Source organism: Calonectris borealis, chromosome W, assembly GCF_964195595.1.
Source record: "Calonectris borealis chromosome W, bCalBor7.hap1.2, whole genome shotgun sequence".
Classification (NCBI taxonomy): Eukaryota; Metazoa; Chordata; class Aves; order Procellariiformes; family Procellariidae; genus Calonectris; species Calonectris borealis.
In genome coordinates this window covers 10044463-10063644 of record NC_134351.1, presented here as the reverse complement: position 1 = coordinate 10063644, position 19182 = coordinate 10044463, and the positions used below count along the sequence as shown (strand labels likewise).

General features: G+C 51.2%; 1 protein-coding gene across 1 annotated transcript; it reads left to right on the top strand.

Moving 5' to 3' along the window:
• Positions 1–8300: 8300 nt before the first annotated feature.
• Positions 8301–19147, top strand: LOC142074930 (aquaporin-7-like). Its single transcript, XM_075135947.1, has 7 exons — positions 8301–8338; positions 8641–8767; positions 12582–12708; positions 15033–15170; positions 15889–16007; positions 17415–17632; positions 18487–19147. Exons 1-7 carry the CDS (start codon positions 8301–8303, stop codon positions 18644–18646), a joined length of 927 nt encoding a protein of 308 aa, XP_074992048.1. The 3' UTR covers positions 18647–19147.
• Positions 19148–19182: the final 35 nt, after the last annotated feature.

Below are 19182 nucleotides of genomic sequence, written 5' to 3'. Positions count from 1 at the left end.
ATGATTTATTAACCTCCGTTTCTCTGTGTTGATCGATCTTGTTATCCTGTTAGCAAGTGTGAATCAACAAATGCAAATTATGAACATGTTGTTTTCCTCGGTGCTGACAACCTAGAACAAAACATGTTTTTTTCACTGCAGGTTCATATCTCGCTCTGCACAGATGCTGATCAGGGCAGGATGTCTTCCATCAGGCCGTTGCCTACGGGTACAAGGCATTTGTGATGGATTATTTTGGCGGTGCTTCCAAACAAGTCGGAGTCCAAAAAACATGGGGTAATTGTACGACAGAAATAACAACTAACCAGAACTTATCCAAAGCTCTTGAAAAAACACATGCTTTGAGAGTCCAGCTGCAGTCCAAGAAGATCATTACGAAGCTAGGCATCTATCTTCCCCTATACCACCCTGTGGCTACATACAACAAACATGCTGTATCCCACAAAAGTGTGGGTCATAAGATTTCCAGGCACCACAGCATAAGAGGATGGGTGGTTGGATGGGACATGGCAAACCCCACGGCACTTGCAAGGGAGTGAGGCCCTGCGCCGAGACTCCTTTCCCCAGGCCACAGCTCGCACGTTGACCAGACCGACCAGGAGGGAGGAAGGTCTGAGCCCGCACCCTGGGCACAGGGGACGGAGCCCGTCGGGGGTCCTGCAACACTCCCATGGCTCTGGCACTGCTTTTTGTCCCCCAGGCCCTTGCTGACAGTGTTGTGTGACCGCGGTGTGGTGGTGCCGCATCCAAAGCTGGGCCCCATCCATCTCGTGGGGCTGTGCAGAAGAGACAAGTGCAGGAGGGGAGATGGTGCCTGCGCAGGGGAGGGGGCAGGGGAGCGGCAAGCAGGCTCTCTGCTCTGTTAGCTCGCTTTCTCCCGTGAAGCACTGTACAAACAGCAGAGGCAATAAAATATAAGATGAACAAGACAAAGTCAGTTATTTACTGCTCTAAAGCAGGGCGCGATTGTTCCCCATGGCGAGTTTTCAAGTGCCTTTTGCTTCTAGTCTGCTTTTAAATGACGCATATGATGTGGCTTCCTCCAGCTCCTGGGGGGAAGGAGAAGGGAGACTCCACCACAGTGCAATAGATCTCCCTCTTCTAAAACTTTTGCTGTATCTAAAATACCATTGAATTGCTGCACTGCTGTGGGCATTACAGTAAGTGCTCTGGTGAGCAGAGGGAGCCATTCTGCTGGCTTGACCTGTTGTGCATGTGAAGGATGCTCCTACCCGCTCTTCTGACCACTGGCCTCACCAGTGGTGAAGTGGAACCTGAGACATGTATGTCCTTGGCTGTCCTGGGACTGGGAGAGGTCACTATCTGCATTGCACAGAGGAGGAGAGAGCAACGAGGAGGTGGATGACTTAGGATGACCCAGGAGCTGATGGCACTTCCAGCACTAAGCTGGGGCAGGTGTTTTAGCAAGCATCATGCAGCATCCTGTGAGCAGCTGCAAATGTCTCCTCTGCCCACCCCAAGCTGCTCCTGAATGAAGTGTCTTGTTCACTCCCTGTGAATGGGGTACTGGGCAGGGAGGAGGGGTGGCTACTCAGGAGTCACTGGTGAGCAGCAGAGCTGGGAATATATTTCAAGCGTCCTCATGTCATCTCAGGACAACTGAGCAATTCAGGAACAAGCTAGTAAAGGCTGCTAGTCTTCTGTTCCTGTGACCGAAGTGGTGGACATCCTATTCCACTGGACACTACAGTCAGCCAGGCAGTGGTCACTGAGACAAATTGGACCCTTGGAGGAGATCCTAGGTGTGATGGGAGAAGAGTGTGTGAACAGAATAAATGTATTCCCCTGGAAGTATTTTACAAGCTCCAACAATTCACAGCTCAGGAACCACTTGTGATAGAGGAGTGTCCATGTTTAATAGCCATTGGTGGATTTTTACCTCCATAAATTTGTATAAACATCTTTAGATCCCTTTTTAGCACCCACAGCATCCTGTGTCAAGGACTTCTAGAGACGAATTACACAGCCCAGTGCATGAAAAGCAGTTTGAGCTTATTGTTCAGTAGACTCAGGGTGAGCAAAGCCGGGTGAGCAAAGCCAGGTGAGCAAAGCGACACATTTCCTGGTAGACTCTACCACTTGGACTGGCTGCTCCTGTAGAGGAGAGCTCCAACCAGGCACTTGCTGTGCCTAATGCTGTAGTCTGACACAGGCATGAAGATTTCACGTGCAAAAATCGGTATCTATAGCCTCACAGACCTGTTGTGATTTGTGCACATGTTGCTCTTACGGCAAAGCCTGGAGGCTGTGTTGTGATAAGAGGCCCATTGCTAATACACTCTGAGGCGGTTCCAGAGAGCTCTAACTGGTTCGCATCGAGAGCGGGGGACAGACCCTCTGCCATTCTCATGCGATTATAAATTGATATTTTGACCCCTAGGAGGTTACTATGAAGTCAAAATTGAGAAGGTGGTATGCAACAGTTGTGGTCGTGTGGCTGATATGGATGTGTGTGTTTGTGTGTCTGTGTAAAAACAAACATAGGGACAATAAAGACGAGTGACAATATTTAGTATTTGCCATGGGATAGGAAGATCTGCACTGCCAGTGACGGTTGACGTGTGGTGCCCTGTGCTTTGGGAAATAAACTGCATGTTGGTGCTTTGCTTAATATGGGCTGATTTGTGAAGTCGCCACTTCTCTCATGCAGGACTTGTGCTGGGAAACTACATGAGCAAGGAGAACTGCCTCCTGTTCAGGTGACACCAGCAGATGGATTTTCAGCTTCTCTAGGTCAATGGCTTTTCATGTAGGAACTCTTAGGATGGGAACGAACAGGGAGCCATCCAGACCCACCATACCTGGCCCCTCTTTCCTGTCTCCCCAAACCCCACAGAAGAAGCCAAAGGGGCTGGGGGGGCATGAGGGTGATGGGGTCTGGCCCATGCTGAAGCAAATCTCCACCCCCACTGAAATGCCTGTAGGGCTCCCTGGGGCCCTAGGAGAGGAGAGGCTGGGCAGCCTCCAAGGGGGTTTGCACATGTGTCTGCAAGGAATCTGTGGCATCTCCTCCCCGCTGCGATAGCTGGAGCTTATCGGGGGTTTCCTTTGGATGCCTTCACGTCCGCGCCAGCAGCAGCCCTCTAGGCTGGGGTGGGCTGGCTCTGAGAAAGCTGCCCCAGCCACCTGCATCCTGGCCTTTCCCTCCCCTGTGGAGAGAGTGAGGACAAATCCCACGTGGCAGTCATTGCTCACCATCAGTGTGAGTCATGCCAGCCACTGGATGGTCTTTGGACACCCCGTGGCAGGTGTGATACGAGAGAACATGGTCGTGTGACTGACAACTGGGGTTTGATTCACTGATTATACATAAGGGCAACGATTAGTGTCACCAGTTGGTTCCTCACCCCACAAAATATCTGTATCACAGCTAGCAGTGAAGATCGTCCGCCTATGGGTTTAGCATCGTCTCTTTAAGGGTTTATAGGTGTAGCTTATGAGAGTGGCCTGCATGGATGCAGCCCACCCTCAAACATCTGGTGGCTGTGAAGGACCGTGTTGACTATTGGCTCAGCCTTGCTCCAGCAGCGCAGAGGGAGCAGGCGTGGCTGTGTTCGTGTCATCGCCCCCTGCTCTGGTTTTGCTTTTTGGGTCTGTTAACACAGGCTTGTGCCTTTTTGGTGCTGCTTAGGGGGATGCTGGGCTGGTGGGTCCCACAGACTGTCCTGGACTGGAGCATCTGGGGGACGGATGAGGCAGAGGAGACGGCGTGAGGAGTTTTGTTGGTAGCAGCATTTGGAAGAGTGAACTCACTGCATCCTGAGGGGAGGACACAGCCACGCTGTGCTGTCTCTTGGGTGCGGTCAGAGGCAGGGAAATGTTCAGATCAGCATGCTGGCTCCATCAGACTCTGCAACTTCAGGACCTCGTTGAGCTCACCCAGTATCTCCTCCCCAGCCTGCAGCTTTTCCCCTTTAATCTCTCCTTTCAGAGTGTGGGTGTTCACACTCCTCCAGGAGAAAGCCTGGCTCCTCTTATCTCCAGGGTGACGATGTCCTGTGAGCCCTGCGGTTTCCCTGGCTTTCACCTTATCTGTGGATTGAAAGCAGACCTGAGCAGGCAGCTCAAAGCTCGGCGGCAACGTTTGCACCCGCAGAGCCTGCTGCTTTCTACCTGGGTCTGGGGGAGCCCTGCAGTGGGGTCCCACACACAGGGGTACGGTGGGAGCCTGGCCCTGAGCAGGTCAGGAGAACAAGATGCTCACGGGTCAGGGATGGGGCAGGGAATGGGGCATGACAGGAGATGAAGAGCTGGCAGGACCACAGTGGAAATCCCACAGGTACCCCAAGTCTCTTACGGGACCTGAGGTGCCCCTGTGCCTCTGGTTTCTCTCTCTGTTAAATGCCCTATACCTGTGCATGGGGGAGACTTTCCAGGGCTTTGCCCAGATGGAAGCCAGCAAGGTGCCTCAAAAACCATCACGCTTTGCTGCGTATAAAAATGACCTGATTCTGTCTGGAAAGCCAGAGGGAGGGCAGGAAGGGAGCGTGGCCCAGTGTGAGGTGGGTAGGTCCCCGGCTGGGGGAACCCAGGCGCCCTCCGCTCTGTTGCCCAACAATGGGGCCAGCACCACCCCAGGCGACCCCTTCCTGGACTGCCCTGCTTTCCCCCTGATGACCAACAAAAGCCATGTAATTCTTCTCCTGCTGACACCACCGCCTCCGGATTACCTCCGGCTGAGTGAGCTTTAGCAGTCTGGGGCAGGGAGGCACCATGCCCCCGGGGAGCAAAGCAGAGAGCTGCACACCAGGGCAGGATCCCACCATCGTGCCACCACATCCCTCCATTGGTTCCTCCAGCTCCCACTTCTGCCCAGCACGGTAAGAGCTAGCCCGGTTTCATTGGAAAGGAGCAGGTACGGGTGATGTGCCCTTGGCCAGCTTCAGGGCAAGGGGCGATGGTGTGCAGGGTGAGCTGAAAGGCCGTGGAGCATGGTGTCCTCAGAATGGGGAGGTGGGTACAGTATGGAGAGCAAAGCCATCTGCTGAGAGACAAATATGTGGGGTGTCTGCAACTCACTTGGTGCCTGCCATCCATAAAGGAGAGGAGGAGATAGTCCATGAGCGTTAGATGTGAGACCACGGGATGCGGGTACTCTGGAGTACATCAGGTGGGGTCTGTCCTGGACAGCTAAGGTCATACCAGTGCTGTACTGGTCTCTCGGATCTGGCCTTGCTTCCTAATGGGGCTTGGAGATGTCTTGGTCTCATGTTCCTTTAGTCTGATGGAGGAGCAAGCTGTCCTCATCCTCGGTGAGGAGCGCCTCTGCTGTGCTGTCTGCTCATGCTCCTCTCAGCCTCTGGGGAGAAGTTAATGCTCCACCAGCAGGGCTGAAGCTAATGGAGTGGCAATGTTCCAGCTGTTGATTAGCACAATTAAGAGGTAAATGAGCTCCTGGGTGCAGAGGAAACATGTGCACTGTCAAACTGAATTAGAGAAGTTATTCCTTGCAGAAGCATGACTGCCCTGGAGTCCCTGGGAGCTCATCCTTCCCAGGGCTGCTCTAGCAGGACCTGGGGGGATTGTTCCTCTGGCTCTTCAGTACCATGGGTATCAACACCAGCACAGCTAGTAAGCCTTGACTGTTCCAGAATTTTCCTCTCCAAACTGAGGCCTGCCTTTATTACTAGTGCTGAAAGCGCCTTAGGGAAAAAATGGGTTTGGTTTAGCAGGTGGTTGCTTAATATGCAGTGGAAAACACAGTAAAATCATTGTAGGGTCAATGTTGAGTGAAGTTTCAACCTGTGAGCAAGTCAAGGTAAACATCAGGAGGCAGTGCAAAGCTAAGCGCAAGCAGCTAACGCTCTTCTAACAAATCTTATAGGAAAACTTTATGGGATAGCACCTGTAAGAAATGAGTTAACTATGACTGCGATGGGGTAATGCTGGCACATGAACAAATGGCCTCAAGAATTCGGCTGGAAATTAGAAGAAAGTCTCTAATCTCCAGAGCAACAAGTTCTGGTAACAGGCTTCCAGCAGGAGGACTCGGGGCAAAAAGCACTTATCCCTAAAATGGAGACTGGTCTGGTCACAAAAGAGATGTGGTGTGGCTCCTTCTGCTAGTAGGGGACTGTATTTGGTGACCCCAGAGATCCTCGTCAGCCCTGCAGGTAAATGAAACCATGCAAGTATGAACAGCTCATGTTGGGCAACTGGCAGATCTTCGCGCTCCAGCCCTTGGCTGACTCACATGGTTGGTTGGGCTTGCTCAAGATCACCACATCTGGATGCAGGGAGGAAGGGCAGTCAGCTCACCTGGCAGCAGATACCTCCACGTGGGTGTGCACGCCAGGGCCCATCGCTCCACATTCTGGTGCAGACACAGGAGGGAAACTGCCAGCATCCAGCGTGACTCATAGGTCTGGCCTCAGCTGCTTATTTTAGGTGGAGATGAACTGCCCTTTGGAGCTGGCTGTTTTTCTCTGCTGTTTATAAAGTGAAGGGTGACAGGCGCAGGCTCACACATTTCGGTTTCGTGTGCTGTCAGAGCAGTGGTGCTCTGCCCTATAGGACTCATAGAAAGGTGTCTTTTGTTGTTGTTACACTCCTTGAACATTGGCAGATCACCTTTCTTTAATGTATAAAAATGCTCTGAGGAACCCTAAAACTAAAGGGTTTTCACATTTTCAGCAGCCAACAGAGGAACCCATCTGAACACTTTTAAGGGAGAAATTAATGTCTCAGTGCCATCTTGTGGAACGATCTGTGTAAAAGGACAAGCAGCGCCAGTGATCCATGATGCCATTATAGGAGCATTAGGGAATTTAGTGGTAATATCAGGGATTATGCTGCAAATATTATCACCAAACTAAAGGTTTCTATTGCAAACTGGGCTTGCCTTTTTCCCTGAGATGACTGCAAGTCCATGGGAGCCCGGTGTTCCCAGAAAATACCTGTCCATTTTTCAGCCCAGATCAGAATATGGAGTTGCCTATAGATAATGCTTGAACACAGGAGACAAAGCCTTTCAGAAATACAGCAGCTTTCTTGTTTGCCCACAAGGGAGGAATCCACTTGGAAGGTTCCCTGAGATCTAGGAGTGAAAAACGAAGTTGTAGGTCCAGTTGTGGGGGATACTGACCCACTCACACCTCGTCCATCTGAGAAAGGCTGTGAGATCTCCAACACACGCTGATGCCAGGACCTCAGTTTTACATGTCAGCTGGAAATTACCATGTCCAGAAGAAACTCGAGGCTCTTGCCACCACCCTGACCTGGTGCTCCAGGGCCCTTGTTTCTGTGCTCCACCAATGAAGTGTCCTGGAAAGATTTATTGGCCACTTCTTCTGTGCTACAATATGGCTTACAGACTCATAGGACAAAAAAACCTTCCCACTTAGAAATATGCTGTAGGAACACCCTTGCCAGCAATGTGATAATCATCCATCATGATTAGATGGTCCTTAGTATCAGAGACAGACTAGTAAATTACTGCATATTTAGCCAGGCGTTCACTGAGGTCAATAGCCTGTCACTGGAGGAGAGCTTACCCAGTGCCATAAAACCCTTCCCTGCCACAAGATAGACAACGATCTATGGAGCAGAGAGGAGAATCGGCTTCTTCCACACAGCTGCTCAGTGTCCTGTGGGTGAAAGAAAAGCTCATGAACTTTTGCAATGCAGTAGCGCAGAGGGAGGCAACACCAGAGGCAGCGTGAGCAGAGCACTACGTCCCCATCGGGGCAGCTGCTGGTAACCTCTCCAGAGCTGTCCCCTCCAGAGCCACACTGAGAAGCTGCAGCAGGTTGAGAGGCAGGCAAAGAAAACCAGCATAGAACCAGACAAGGCTCGTAGAAAAAGGTCTTGGCTGTCCAGTGGGTTTAAGTTTTTCAGTGATTAAGCAAAGGTATTAAAACCTTTTCACAGTGGAGAGGTGAGAGCACCTGGTGAGCAGGGAGATAAGCAGAGGGAATCAGGAGATGGAGGAGGAATCAGGACGGTGAGGGCTCTGCTTTGGCAGCCAGATGAGATTGAAGGTCTCTGGGGACCATTGCCAAGACTGGTCTCTCCTTGCCCCACGAGAGGCCAGACTGGGGGGGTGGCAGGGAGACTCTCCGCCAGTGTGATGGGAGCTGCAGACACGTGCATTCAGCAAGAGCAAATACTCAACCTGAAGCAACGCTCAGGGCATTGCACTCCTCCCAGCTGCAGACAGCGGTGCACACCAGCTCCAAGCAGAGCATCCTCATCCAAATAGTCCTGCAAAGCGCAGGCAAATGGTCCTAATCCCACCTGTTAAAAAAAAATGGCACCAAACCACCAGCCAGTGGGTTACAATGCAGAACAGAGCCAAAATTCAGTTCCTGTGGAAAAGGTAACGGAGAAACACAGGCTTTAGGAGCACACCAAGGCTACTTCAGCCCCACTGCTCTGGAGATAGGCTGCTCCTAGGCAGAGGCACAGCGTTTGCAACGCCCCTGTAGCAGAAATATTTCATCCTTACCATATAGTTTGAAAAGGATGGCATGTGTGTGTGGGAAGACTTTGAAGCTAGCTGCTACATTATTGGCTTGTTCATCGTTAACCAAATGAATGGAGGTGTCTGGGGGTGAAGGGAGGGTGCCAAGTTTCAAAGGGTAACTTAACTCAGCGCAATGAAGTGTGCTGTCACAACAGGAGCTTCCGCGGCTGCAGGCTGGAGCTGGAGAGCAAAATGCTGGAGAAGATTCAGAAGGCGCTCACGATTCGTAGCAGCACCATGAGGGAGCTGCTGGCAGAAGCCCTGGGGATGTTCATCCTCATGGTAAGGAGGAGACGGGCCCAGACGTGCGTGTCTCTGCATGTGCGTGTGTGTGTGCGCAGGGCGGGTGAGAGGGTAAGCGTTTGCAGCAGCAATTTGTAAGGTCAGTGCTTTCCTACCACATCCTCAGGGTTGCTCAGTGGCTGGTTGCTGCTGCTCACCCCTCTGCTCTGGTGGGCCAGCAGCTTCCCATCAGGTAGACCATCCATCAAAAACCTTCTGGAGGAAAAAAGCAATGTGGAGGGTGGGAGGTTGGCACTGGAGAGGGTGAAGCAGGTGGGGATGAACCGCTGTTTCAGTTCTCTTCTAGGAGAAAAAGGAGGAAGAGTCTGGGAATGAAAGCAAAGAGCAATGTCTGGTCAGATGGGGCAATGCAACGCTTGTGCCAAACCCCCTGAAAGATCCCATGCAGCGAGTTGAGGCTTTTCTTCCTGCTGTGCCAGGGGTGATGGTGTAGTTGGGGGGTCCTGCACAGGTTTGGGGGTTAGACCCTGACTCCTCTACCACTGACAGCCTCTGTGAAATGAGAACAGCATTCATCCATCTTCTTCTGGCGTTTGCCAGGGTAATGAACACCTGTGAAACTCTCTGGGGCCGCAACCCACCATTAGGAAATGTAAACAGGGTGCAAAGCATGACAGGATTTCGCATTTCGTTTTCTTACGCTGGCAAATGAATAGTGCTTATCCAAATCATACAGAAACTTCCCCCTTGCCTGAGGGATCTGTTTCACGCAGAAAAAGCGAAGTGGTTTTGAGCTTTTGGGCTGCTTCAGAGGTGTTTGGGGAGAGGGCGAGGAAGGCTTTGCAGTCAGAATAGATCCCTGGTGGGGGTGAGGTGACCACCGGGACCAGAGCCTTCGTGTGTTGGACGTAGCAAAATGAGATCCTCCTTCTGAAGAGGTCCAGTAGCTGTCTGTGCCAACTTACTACAGCTGGGCTTAGCCTGGGCTGAGACACTTAGGATTGGACAGAGGCTGACATGGAAGGGCCGGGGATAACCCAAATAATTTGTACTTGGGGATTTGCACAGGAGGAAGATAAGATTCGTGTAAGCATGGGGACCTTTTGACACAGCTATCTCTACAGATAAAGGTGCTTTATTTCAAAGCACCAAGAGCACGTGCAAAGAATACTTGCTTTTTATCACATCTTATTGCACATCCAGCTCCTTGAAGTTCATTCCTTATAATACAGGTAGTTTTGCACGCATTGGAAGTCAGAATACAGATGTCTCTGTCTCCTCAGCAGGAGCTGAGCAAACCATTTTCCTTTTCCATTCCCTTTGTGTTTTGGTGGTGGAAATTCCCAAGTGATAAAGATCAAGTTCAGGGGTGTCCTGCCAGGGCTGTCTCTGGGAAGCAGCATGAGAAGGAGACTTTTCTCTGCACTCTAACAGTCCAAGGCAGATTTTGGAGCCTGCAACTCACGTTGGCTCTTCCCTCACTGATCCTCACGAGGGAATAGAGTGGGAGGAGGGGCACTGCTCATGGACTCCCACCAAGGGCTGGCCGCAAACAGGATAGAATCATAGAATAGTTTGGGTTGAAGGGACCTTTAAAGGTCATCTAGTCCAACCCCCCAGCCACGGGCTCAGAGCCCCGTCCAACCTGACCTTGAGTGTTTCCAGGGATGGGGCATCTACCAGCTCCCTGGGCAACCTGTGCCAGTGTTTCACCACCCTCATGGTAAAAAACATCTTCCTTCTCCCTGGTCTGAATCTAGCCTCTTTTAGTTGAAAACCATTCCCCCTTGTCCTGCCGCAAGAGGCCCTATTAAAAAGTCTGTCCCCATCTTTCTTATAAGCCCCCTTGAAGTACTGAAAGGTCTCCCCGGAGTTTTCTCTTCTCCAGGGTGAATAATCCCAACTCTCTCGGCCTTTCTTCATAGCAGAGGCGTTCCATCCCCCTGATCATTTTTGTGGCCCTCCTCTGGACCCGCTCCAACAGGTCCATGTCTTTCTTGTGCTGAGGGCTCCAGAGCTGGAAGCAGTAGGGATCTCACCAGAGCAGAGCAGAGGGGCAGAATCATCTCTCTCAACCTGCTGGCCACGCTTCTTTTGATGCAGCCCAGGATACAGTTGGCCTTCTGGGCTGCATCCAATTCTATGCTGAATTCTATGCATCCAGCAGCCAAATGTAGGATCCAGCATCCAACTCTTCAGCAGCCCCCTGGCCCTTACTGCAACCGGGAATGTGCTGGCTGCATCTCCGGGATGCCGGGATGGCTGTTATTTGGGTGATAGCACTCAGCCAGGGCCTCCTGCTTTAGCGGACAGGCGATGTTCATAAAGCAGGGCACCAGGCAGCGGGGAGTAAACAGCACAAGGAGTAGGGAGGTAGGGGAAAAAAAGGCTATTTTGGGACTGTGAGAACAGAGGAAGAGACCAGAGGTTTGGATCTGTGCTGAAAAACAGATTTTCTGGCCTGTCCTGTGTTTTTTTGAGGATAGTGCCGTTCAGCTGCAACAGCCCTGTCTCCTGCCCTGCACCCCTCTCTCTGCACCTGCGTGCTGTCCTGCAAAACCCGTGCTTATGCATTCGCCTTCTCTTGGATGTGGCTTTGGAAAAGCTCAGGGATGAGTAGGAAAAGTTTGTATAAGGGCATTGCAGATGCTGGGGGACATCCCAAACGCTGCTTTCTGGTGCTTTTGCTGAGGCAGACTGAGAGAAGGGCTCACACCGTGCAGGCTGTAGCTCTGCAGAGCACAGACTGTGGTCTGTGTACGGGAGAGAGATAAGAACAGTGTCTCTGGGGAACGGGGGATTTTGGTGATGTCTGAAAGGGAAGAGGGAGAGCAGACGCACAAGATATAAAATTTGGATCCAGGCAGAGCAGCCAATAAAGATCCGAGTCAAAACAGGCCAGGCCAGAACAGAAGTTTAAATGCTGGAGAACATACTGACTTTTTTGTCTTGGAGACACATGTCACCCTGGATAAACATCGGTGCAATCCAAGGAACAGGATACACTCTCCAAGCCCTAAGTGGTTTGCAAGGCAGAGACCTCAAGAGAAGCTTTGTCCTTCTCCAGATTTCAGTGTAAGAGCTGTGCAAAGAACTGGTTTTTCCATCCTCTGACCACATTAAAAAAATGAAATAGCATTTACTTTCAGGCCAAAGCAATTTCTTGAATATGGCTTTTCCTGCTGGAGAGTGTTTACTTTTCCTTTAAGTTTTTTTTCCAGTTACCCTTTAGTCACTAAAAAAATATTGAAACTTTGGCTGTTTTCAAATTGAAAGTATATGTGTTGAAAGAAAAAGTCAAACCAGAATTTCCTTCCTTGTTTTTTGCTGGAATAAGTTACCAAAATTAGAGTCGAGTTTGGCAAATAGCTATGCGTTGCCCAAACTACATTTTTAGTCAATAAATTGCACACCAGGAAAAGAAAGACAACAAGAATTTGCCCACCCTCCTTCCATCCGGCTTGGGCGCTGCCTCCGGGCGGTCTGCGGTGATGGTCCTCTGGCTCATGTCCCTGGCTTCAGGTGCAGACACCCTTGCCATGACTGCGTGAGTGATCCCAGTTGAGCCTAGGACCTCGGTGCGGGTGTCTGGGGTTTGTCTCCTTCGTACCCAACCCAGACCAGAGAGTCTGGTTTGGTGTGATGGTCACAAATGAGGAATAATCCAGTTATCCCTTCAATTTTTGCAGAGGAGGGTCATTCTCACTTCATCTCCTAACCGTGGGCACCTTAGAGTCTTCCTGTCTTTGAGAGTTTATTAGTATTGCAGAAAAAGGAGCAAAGAAGCTCAGTCCACCACTGCAATAACAGTACTTCTAATATTCCTTTCTCTCTTTCTTTTTCCATGCACTAGGTCTTTGGCTTGTCTTCTGTGGCACAAGTGGTGTTAGGAAGAGGAGACTTTGGGCAGCATCTGAGCATCAATTTGGGATTTGGCATTGGTGTTACCTTGGGCATCCATGCGGCCGGAGGAATCTCTGGTGAGCAGGACACTTGAGCATAGGACATCTTTACGTCCCCATAAAGGCCACATGTGTTGGAGGGAGCAGGAGTGGGCTGCGGAGGGGCGGGTGGTGGCATGGCAAGGCAGAGCAGTGACCTCACCAGAAAAAAGGCAGTCCTAGGGTCCTCAAACAAGAAGAGCAGAGCAGGTCTGGTGACCGTAACCGGAGTAAGCCTTGTGACCCAGTGATCACAGCCAAGTCTGCAGGGGGGAGGCAAGTCTGAGGTCAAGCCAAGGAGTCGCGATGGCGCGGCAAGATCAGGAGAAGCAGGAGACAAGGCAGGCACATACCTACAGTATGCTGACCCCAAACGCGTGTCCTGAGCTGAGACAGGGGCAGGCGGGACAGGGAGAGCGGCGGAGGTTTGGCCATCCCCTCCTGTTGCGGTCAGCAGAGCCAGGTTTCAGCAGTGTCCCCGTTAGGCGCTTGGGATATGCCATCATGGCCCAAGGAGACAAGGAGCTCTGAAAACTTGCTGCCAATCTGACCCATGGGGAAGTAAATAATTTATTGCAAAGGAGAGCTTACTGCTGATGTTGCAACAAGGAATGGTATGCAAATTTTCTCCTTATCGTCCACACCCATGCATGCACACACCCCACGCGAACTCAGGAGGTGGTGTTTCAGGGCCATGGGGTGGTATCTCTCACATGACAGAGCATTACCTTTGCCTTGTGCAATTTCTGCATTCATTTGCACCAAGAGAAGAGATTAAGAGCTCTAGTGGGCAGAAGATTAAAGCAAGTCCTTACTCTTGAATTGCTGGAGCAGAGAGATGTCCAAGGCTGAGGCTGGCTTGGAAAGGAAAATTTTTCCATGTGAGCAGTCAGCTCTTGGTCTGCCTGTCCTTTTGGAGCTGGTGGAGAGATCCTGGGGAAAGTGGGCTGAGGAAAGTAGGTCCCTGCAGTCCCAGGTGACATTTGAGATGGAGCTGATCTGCTGAGGGTTGGGAGGTGGGAGGAAGGGTCTCAGCTCAGCCAGCAACAGGCTGGCTCTGGAGCCAGCTTCAGGGCTTCTTGGCATTGTGATTTGCCTTCATTTGTGTCACAAGATGCTTCTTGTGATCTCTGAAATGGCTGGTCATGCCTGCAAAGGGTCGGAGGATCGAAGAAAAAGCGGTCTCCTCTATTTCAGTTGTGGTTGTGGGACTGTAGCAGGCAGTACATGCACTTTCACTTCATTCTGTCCTGTACTTTGATGAGATGATGTGTGTCTGGCTCTTACCCCTTTCTGAGTCTGGAGTGGGAAAAGGCCACTAAGGTTGGAGCATTTACTAACCCCCAAAGTTTACACCTACTAGGCAGGAAAAAGCAAATATTTCCTTTGGACTCATGGGGACATGAGGCCTGGAGGACAAACATGGTTTGCACTGAGGCCACCAAACCTGGATCCACTTAATCTTTCTCCAAAAGCACCATTGTGATACCAACCTCCTCCACAGAAAGTGTCCCCTCAAAACAGGGAAAACTGGTCTTGCACTGTATGAAAGCCACGTACAAAAAGATGTAAGGAAATGCAGTCCAAGATTGGATTCCCCATGAGGGAAGGACAGGTCCGCACTACACTAGTGGGAGCAACCATGGTCTGGCCAGGGTTGACCATCCTGGTAACCCCTTCTCAATGCAGTGACACCTAAGAGCTAATCTGAGTCCCTGCCGACAGCCCTGAGTAAGATTTGCTTTGCAGACAAGAAGACATGGGGCATCAGTGGCTGATTTTGCAGTTTGTTTCCCTGGCGTCTCGTGCCTTGCCTGCCAGATGTGCTAAGGGCACAGAGCTCTCATCAGCTGGGGTGCTCAGCTCTGCCAGGATGAGGCCCTCCTTGTCTATCAGATGTTTTCAGAAGGCCTTGCGATTGTTTGGGATAAGATTTGCCAAGTGATAAGTCCAAGTTCTGGTGATAAGTCCAAGTTCTGGTGATAAGTCCAAGTTCCGGTGATAAGTCCAAGTTCTGGGCTCCCTTTAAGTTGAATAGAGAGAAACTCATACAGAGGGAAACTCATGCCGTGCCGAGAGAGGTGTCTCTGACAGGTGAGATGACTGAGGCAGCCTGTGGTCTACAGAGAGTAAAGCAGAGGTTGTCTAATTTTTAGAGGACTAAAGCTAGGAGCTCTCTGCCCTGAATCATTCAGCCGCCCAGGGAAAACAGGTCAGTTTTGAGTCTATGCAGGAGGGAGACCCTGCCCTGCGAGAGTCTTGGTGTTCTGGAGCAAGGTCTGGGTGGTTACTGTGGGGCATGGGGCACCTCCAAAACAGCTGCATCAGGGTCACGACCACTCTCTTCTGCTGTGATTTTGCAGGAGCTCATCTGAATGCCGCCATCACCCTCACACACTGCATTTTAGGAAACCTGCCCTGGAGAAAGCTCCCAGCTTATCTGATCGGCCAGTTCCTGGGCTCCTTTACGGCAGCAGCCACCGTCTTTGGCCTCTACTATGGTATGGTTGTGACTTTATTACAGGAGTTGCTGTGGGCACCACTTCAGCCTTAACTCACAGTTCGTCAAAAATATTTCCTTTTATAGTACCCAGCATGGTGTCTGGGTGAGGAGGGCGAGCTCCTGGCTTGTGGGACAGACCTTCATAGCTCAAGGCCAGAGCAGGGCCCAGATATCTCTGGGAAGGATGTGCAGTTCCTGGAGCTCAGGGCATTCCCAGTGCCAAAACTGGTCCTCAACTCAAGGCCAGTAGCTGCATTTTGTTTCCAGGGTCTGCAAGGGCTTGAGTTAGATGGACTACCATGTCTTAGGTACAGCTGGAGCTCTGGGGGACTCTGTTGGTCTGTGGAAAACAGGACAGTAATCATCTGTGGGTTTGAGTTATGAGCAGAGAACCCACCACCCATTGGCTCCAGCATGTCTCAGTCTCTGAGGGGCAGAGGGATGGAGGCCACCAGCGTACCCAGAGCATCCAGCCTGCTCCAGGCTCCTGGAGCAGGGGCAGGGAGCTGGGTAGGCGTAAGGAAGCAACTGCAGACCAAAGTCTGCAGGTAACTGGTATCGGTGAGATCATGCCCTGCGAGGGGTGTGTCACCTTCATCGTATCTCCCATTGCTTCTCTTCCCCTTGGTGTCTGTGCTGGCTGCAATGGGTGGACTTGCGTAGGTGCCATGTGGGATGAACTCTGTGCTAACTTCCATAATTCCCATTTCTCCTAGATGCTCTGTACAACTACACCAAGGGGAACTTTACAGTGACGGGACCAACTGCCACGGCGTCGATCTTCTCCACTTACCCCGCTCCCTGTGTATCCCTGCTGGGGGGTTTCTTCACAGAGGTCAGTGGGGACTGCTGTGGTGTGCTAGGAGGAGGTGGGTGGTAATGGGTGCTACCGCAGGTCTGCTACAGGGGACTCGCAGCCCTACACGCGCAGACACAATTAAACCTCTACTCCCAGGAGCCCACCATCCAGGCAGGTGCCTGACAGGTAGGGTCCAAGGCACCTTGGTGGCTGAGCAAGCCTAAAAGGTAACGCCTGCAGGCTGCTCCGCAGCTTGGTCCAAGTGCCCTCCAAACACCTTCCCTGCACGCAGCCCGAGCAATGGGAAGTGAGGAGCTGAGCTACATCAGGAACTATCTCCTTTGGGCTCTGAGCACTTCCCTGAACTGTTCTTCCCCTTTTTGGATCCTTCAGCCACTCCATGCTCCCAGGCAGCTCTGCTGGCTGCCCCTCACCGGCACAGAGGGCCCAGGACTGTCTTCACATGAACACAGCCTGTCTGGATTGAACCTTTAGGGTTTGAACAGTCCAATTTAGACTGTGTACGGTTGATTCCCCGCATACAGCACAATGTCCAGATGCCCAGAAATAGGAAGGGAATGCTTCAGGGGACGTGGAGCACTGGGACATTGGAGAAGGAAGATTCACTTCCAATTCAAATATGAGGAAGCCTGTGCTTTTGTCTCTGACCTGACAAAACTCTTGCCTGGGCTTGAAGAGGAGGATGGTGAGAGCTGGAGAGCCTACAAGTGGGGACCGGATCACTCAGCCTCCTGAGTGAGGGGAGCATGCCGTGTCCTTGCTGCACAAGAAAGCAAATGGCAGTGACAGTGCATTGCCAAGAGCTGCAGAGTTTCTGCTTTTGCTGGCATCTCTGGAAGCAGTCCAAGGCTCTCCAGCTGCATTTTCTGAAGCAGAAGGAAACAGGAGTCATCACCTCTATTCAAACCACAGTTCCTGACGTCTTGGGCACTGCAGATCTACAAATGCCAGCTACGTACTGTCACAGACAGGAGGTTCGGTTTCCCAGATGAGAATGCGGTCTCTGCTTTTAGTCCTGAAAGGGCTAATGCAACAGGCTATATAAAACATCGCTCCCTCTAGGGAGGATCAGATTTGTCTCGTCAGCAGTTTGTCATGGCTCTGCCTCTGTTAGACGAAATGTACTTAAAATAACCCATGTCCCTAACTTGAAAGGTGGAGGGAGAGGACAGTGCTGAGAAGTTTGTATCAGTCCTAGAGCATTTTTGTGATGAGATGGAGACATTTTTGCTGGGAAATGAGTCAAGACTTTTCTTCAGTCCACCTGTGAGGAGTGAATAACATTAGGGTCCTCCATGTCTTGATCAGACCATGAATCCCACCTGCTCTTCCATTCCGGGAAGTCTCTTCCTCTCTGCTGAGCAGGATTCTTCTGCCTTCCCCATTCTCTCTTGACCTGTTCCCCCTTTCCTGCTCCCGCAGTTTATGGCAACGGCGATGCTGCTCCTGGGTATTCTGATCATCCACGACGAGAAAAACAACGCAGCCCTGAAAGGCACGCAGGCCCTGCTCACGGGTATCCTGGTCCTGGGCATCGGCCTGGGGATGGGGATGAACACAGGCTACGCCATAAACCCTTCCCGGGACCTGCCCCCCAGGGTCTTCACGGCAATTGCTGGCTGGGGAATGGACGTATTCACGTGAGTGACCTGTTTTGCTTTTATACTGCTCAGCTCGCAAGGAGAGGAGATAAGCCCAAGATAAAATGGTCATGAAGCCTTTTTCTTTGGACCAAGTGATGGTATCACTGCAGAGTGCGTTCTCCATTCTCAGAGAGCAAGGGTTGTGCGTAGAGGAGGCCCATGCATTATGTACACAAAATTTGGGGTACATTAATTCTCCAGCATGGGATTCATCTTGACATTCAGATACCTCAATTTGGGCACCAAATAGCTGGAGATGTAGCTGGTTAGAGCAGTGACTGGAGAGCCAGAGAGTGATTCAGCTCACCTGAAAGCAGGTACTTACAGCTGGATTGCTGCAGAGCTCTCCTAAATTTAGATGTCTGAATCCGGAGATGAAACCCTGCCTTCCCCTATCTAGTAAGATGGTGCCACGCTATGGCTTTTCCCATAGTGAGGGCATTAGCAGATCCTCCTGTCCCAGCTGCTCATTTTCATTAAATTTCCAGAAAATATCTTTGAAAGCTTGGTAGAGGAGGTGCAGATGTTGTTGGAAATGGGGAGGGAAAAGAGGTGTGTCTGTCTGTCTGTCTGTCTGTCAGTCACACTCATCAGGATCACGCAGACTATTTCTGTAGGAGAACAAGAAACCTGCAGACAGTGCAGAGCGACTTTCCCAGGCCGGTGGGGAAAAGGACCCTCCCTCCAGCAATTACGCTGGTGGAGAGAGAATTTGATTAAGCCAGTTGTAGGGCCCAGTATGGGAAGCGGGGCTAGACACCTCTGCTCACGCCGCTCGCTCCTGCCCCAGCAGCCTCAGCTCACCTCACCTCGTCTGGCTCACCGGCTGCCTCTTCTGCGTTTCTTTTTAGGGCTGGACATTACTGGTGGTGGGTCCCACTCACAGCTCCGATTCTGGGAAGTCTCGCTGGTGTTTTCATCTACAAACTCTTCATTGATTTTCACAACCAACCTGTCCCAGAAAGTGGAAATGAGAAAGGACAGCCAGCGGTGGAGACTTCTACGCTGTGATGGCCACATGCTCTGAGGAAAGGTCCTGACAGCAAAGCCTATGTGGACGTACGGACTGACAGCCAAAGGGTAACCCAGTGGGTAAGGGCACGTGCAATGGTGCTGCCAGAGGACACTGTTTCTCCACCTGCAGGGAGAATGCAGGGACTAGTCTTCAATAAATGAGGGACTAGTCTTCAATAAACCTGCTCTGCTTAACCAGACAAACTGGGCCTCTGAGACACTGGGCAGACCTGGGTAGGGCTAGACCTGTCTGTGACCCAAAAAAAATATTCAATCTCTCTGTGTAAAAATCTACCAAAAAAAAAAATCATCCCATTCCGGAGAAAAGCAAAGCAGAGCTGCAAGACTCCAGATACCTGTATGTTCATAGAAATCAAAATACAGGATCCAACAGTGGCAGAGACAGCTGCGTAGCTCAAGATGGGATTAGCTAAAAGACACTGTAACCCATCCCTTCTCAGTGAGAGATTCTCCACTGCATTAAAAAAAAACCCAAACAATCCAGCCTGCACCCTGCTCTTACCATACATCCT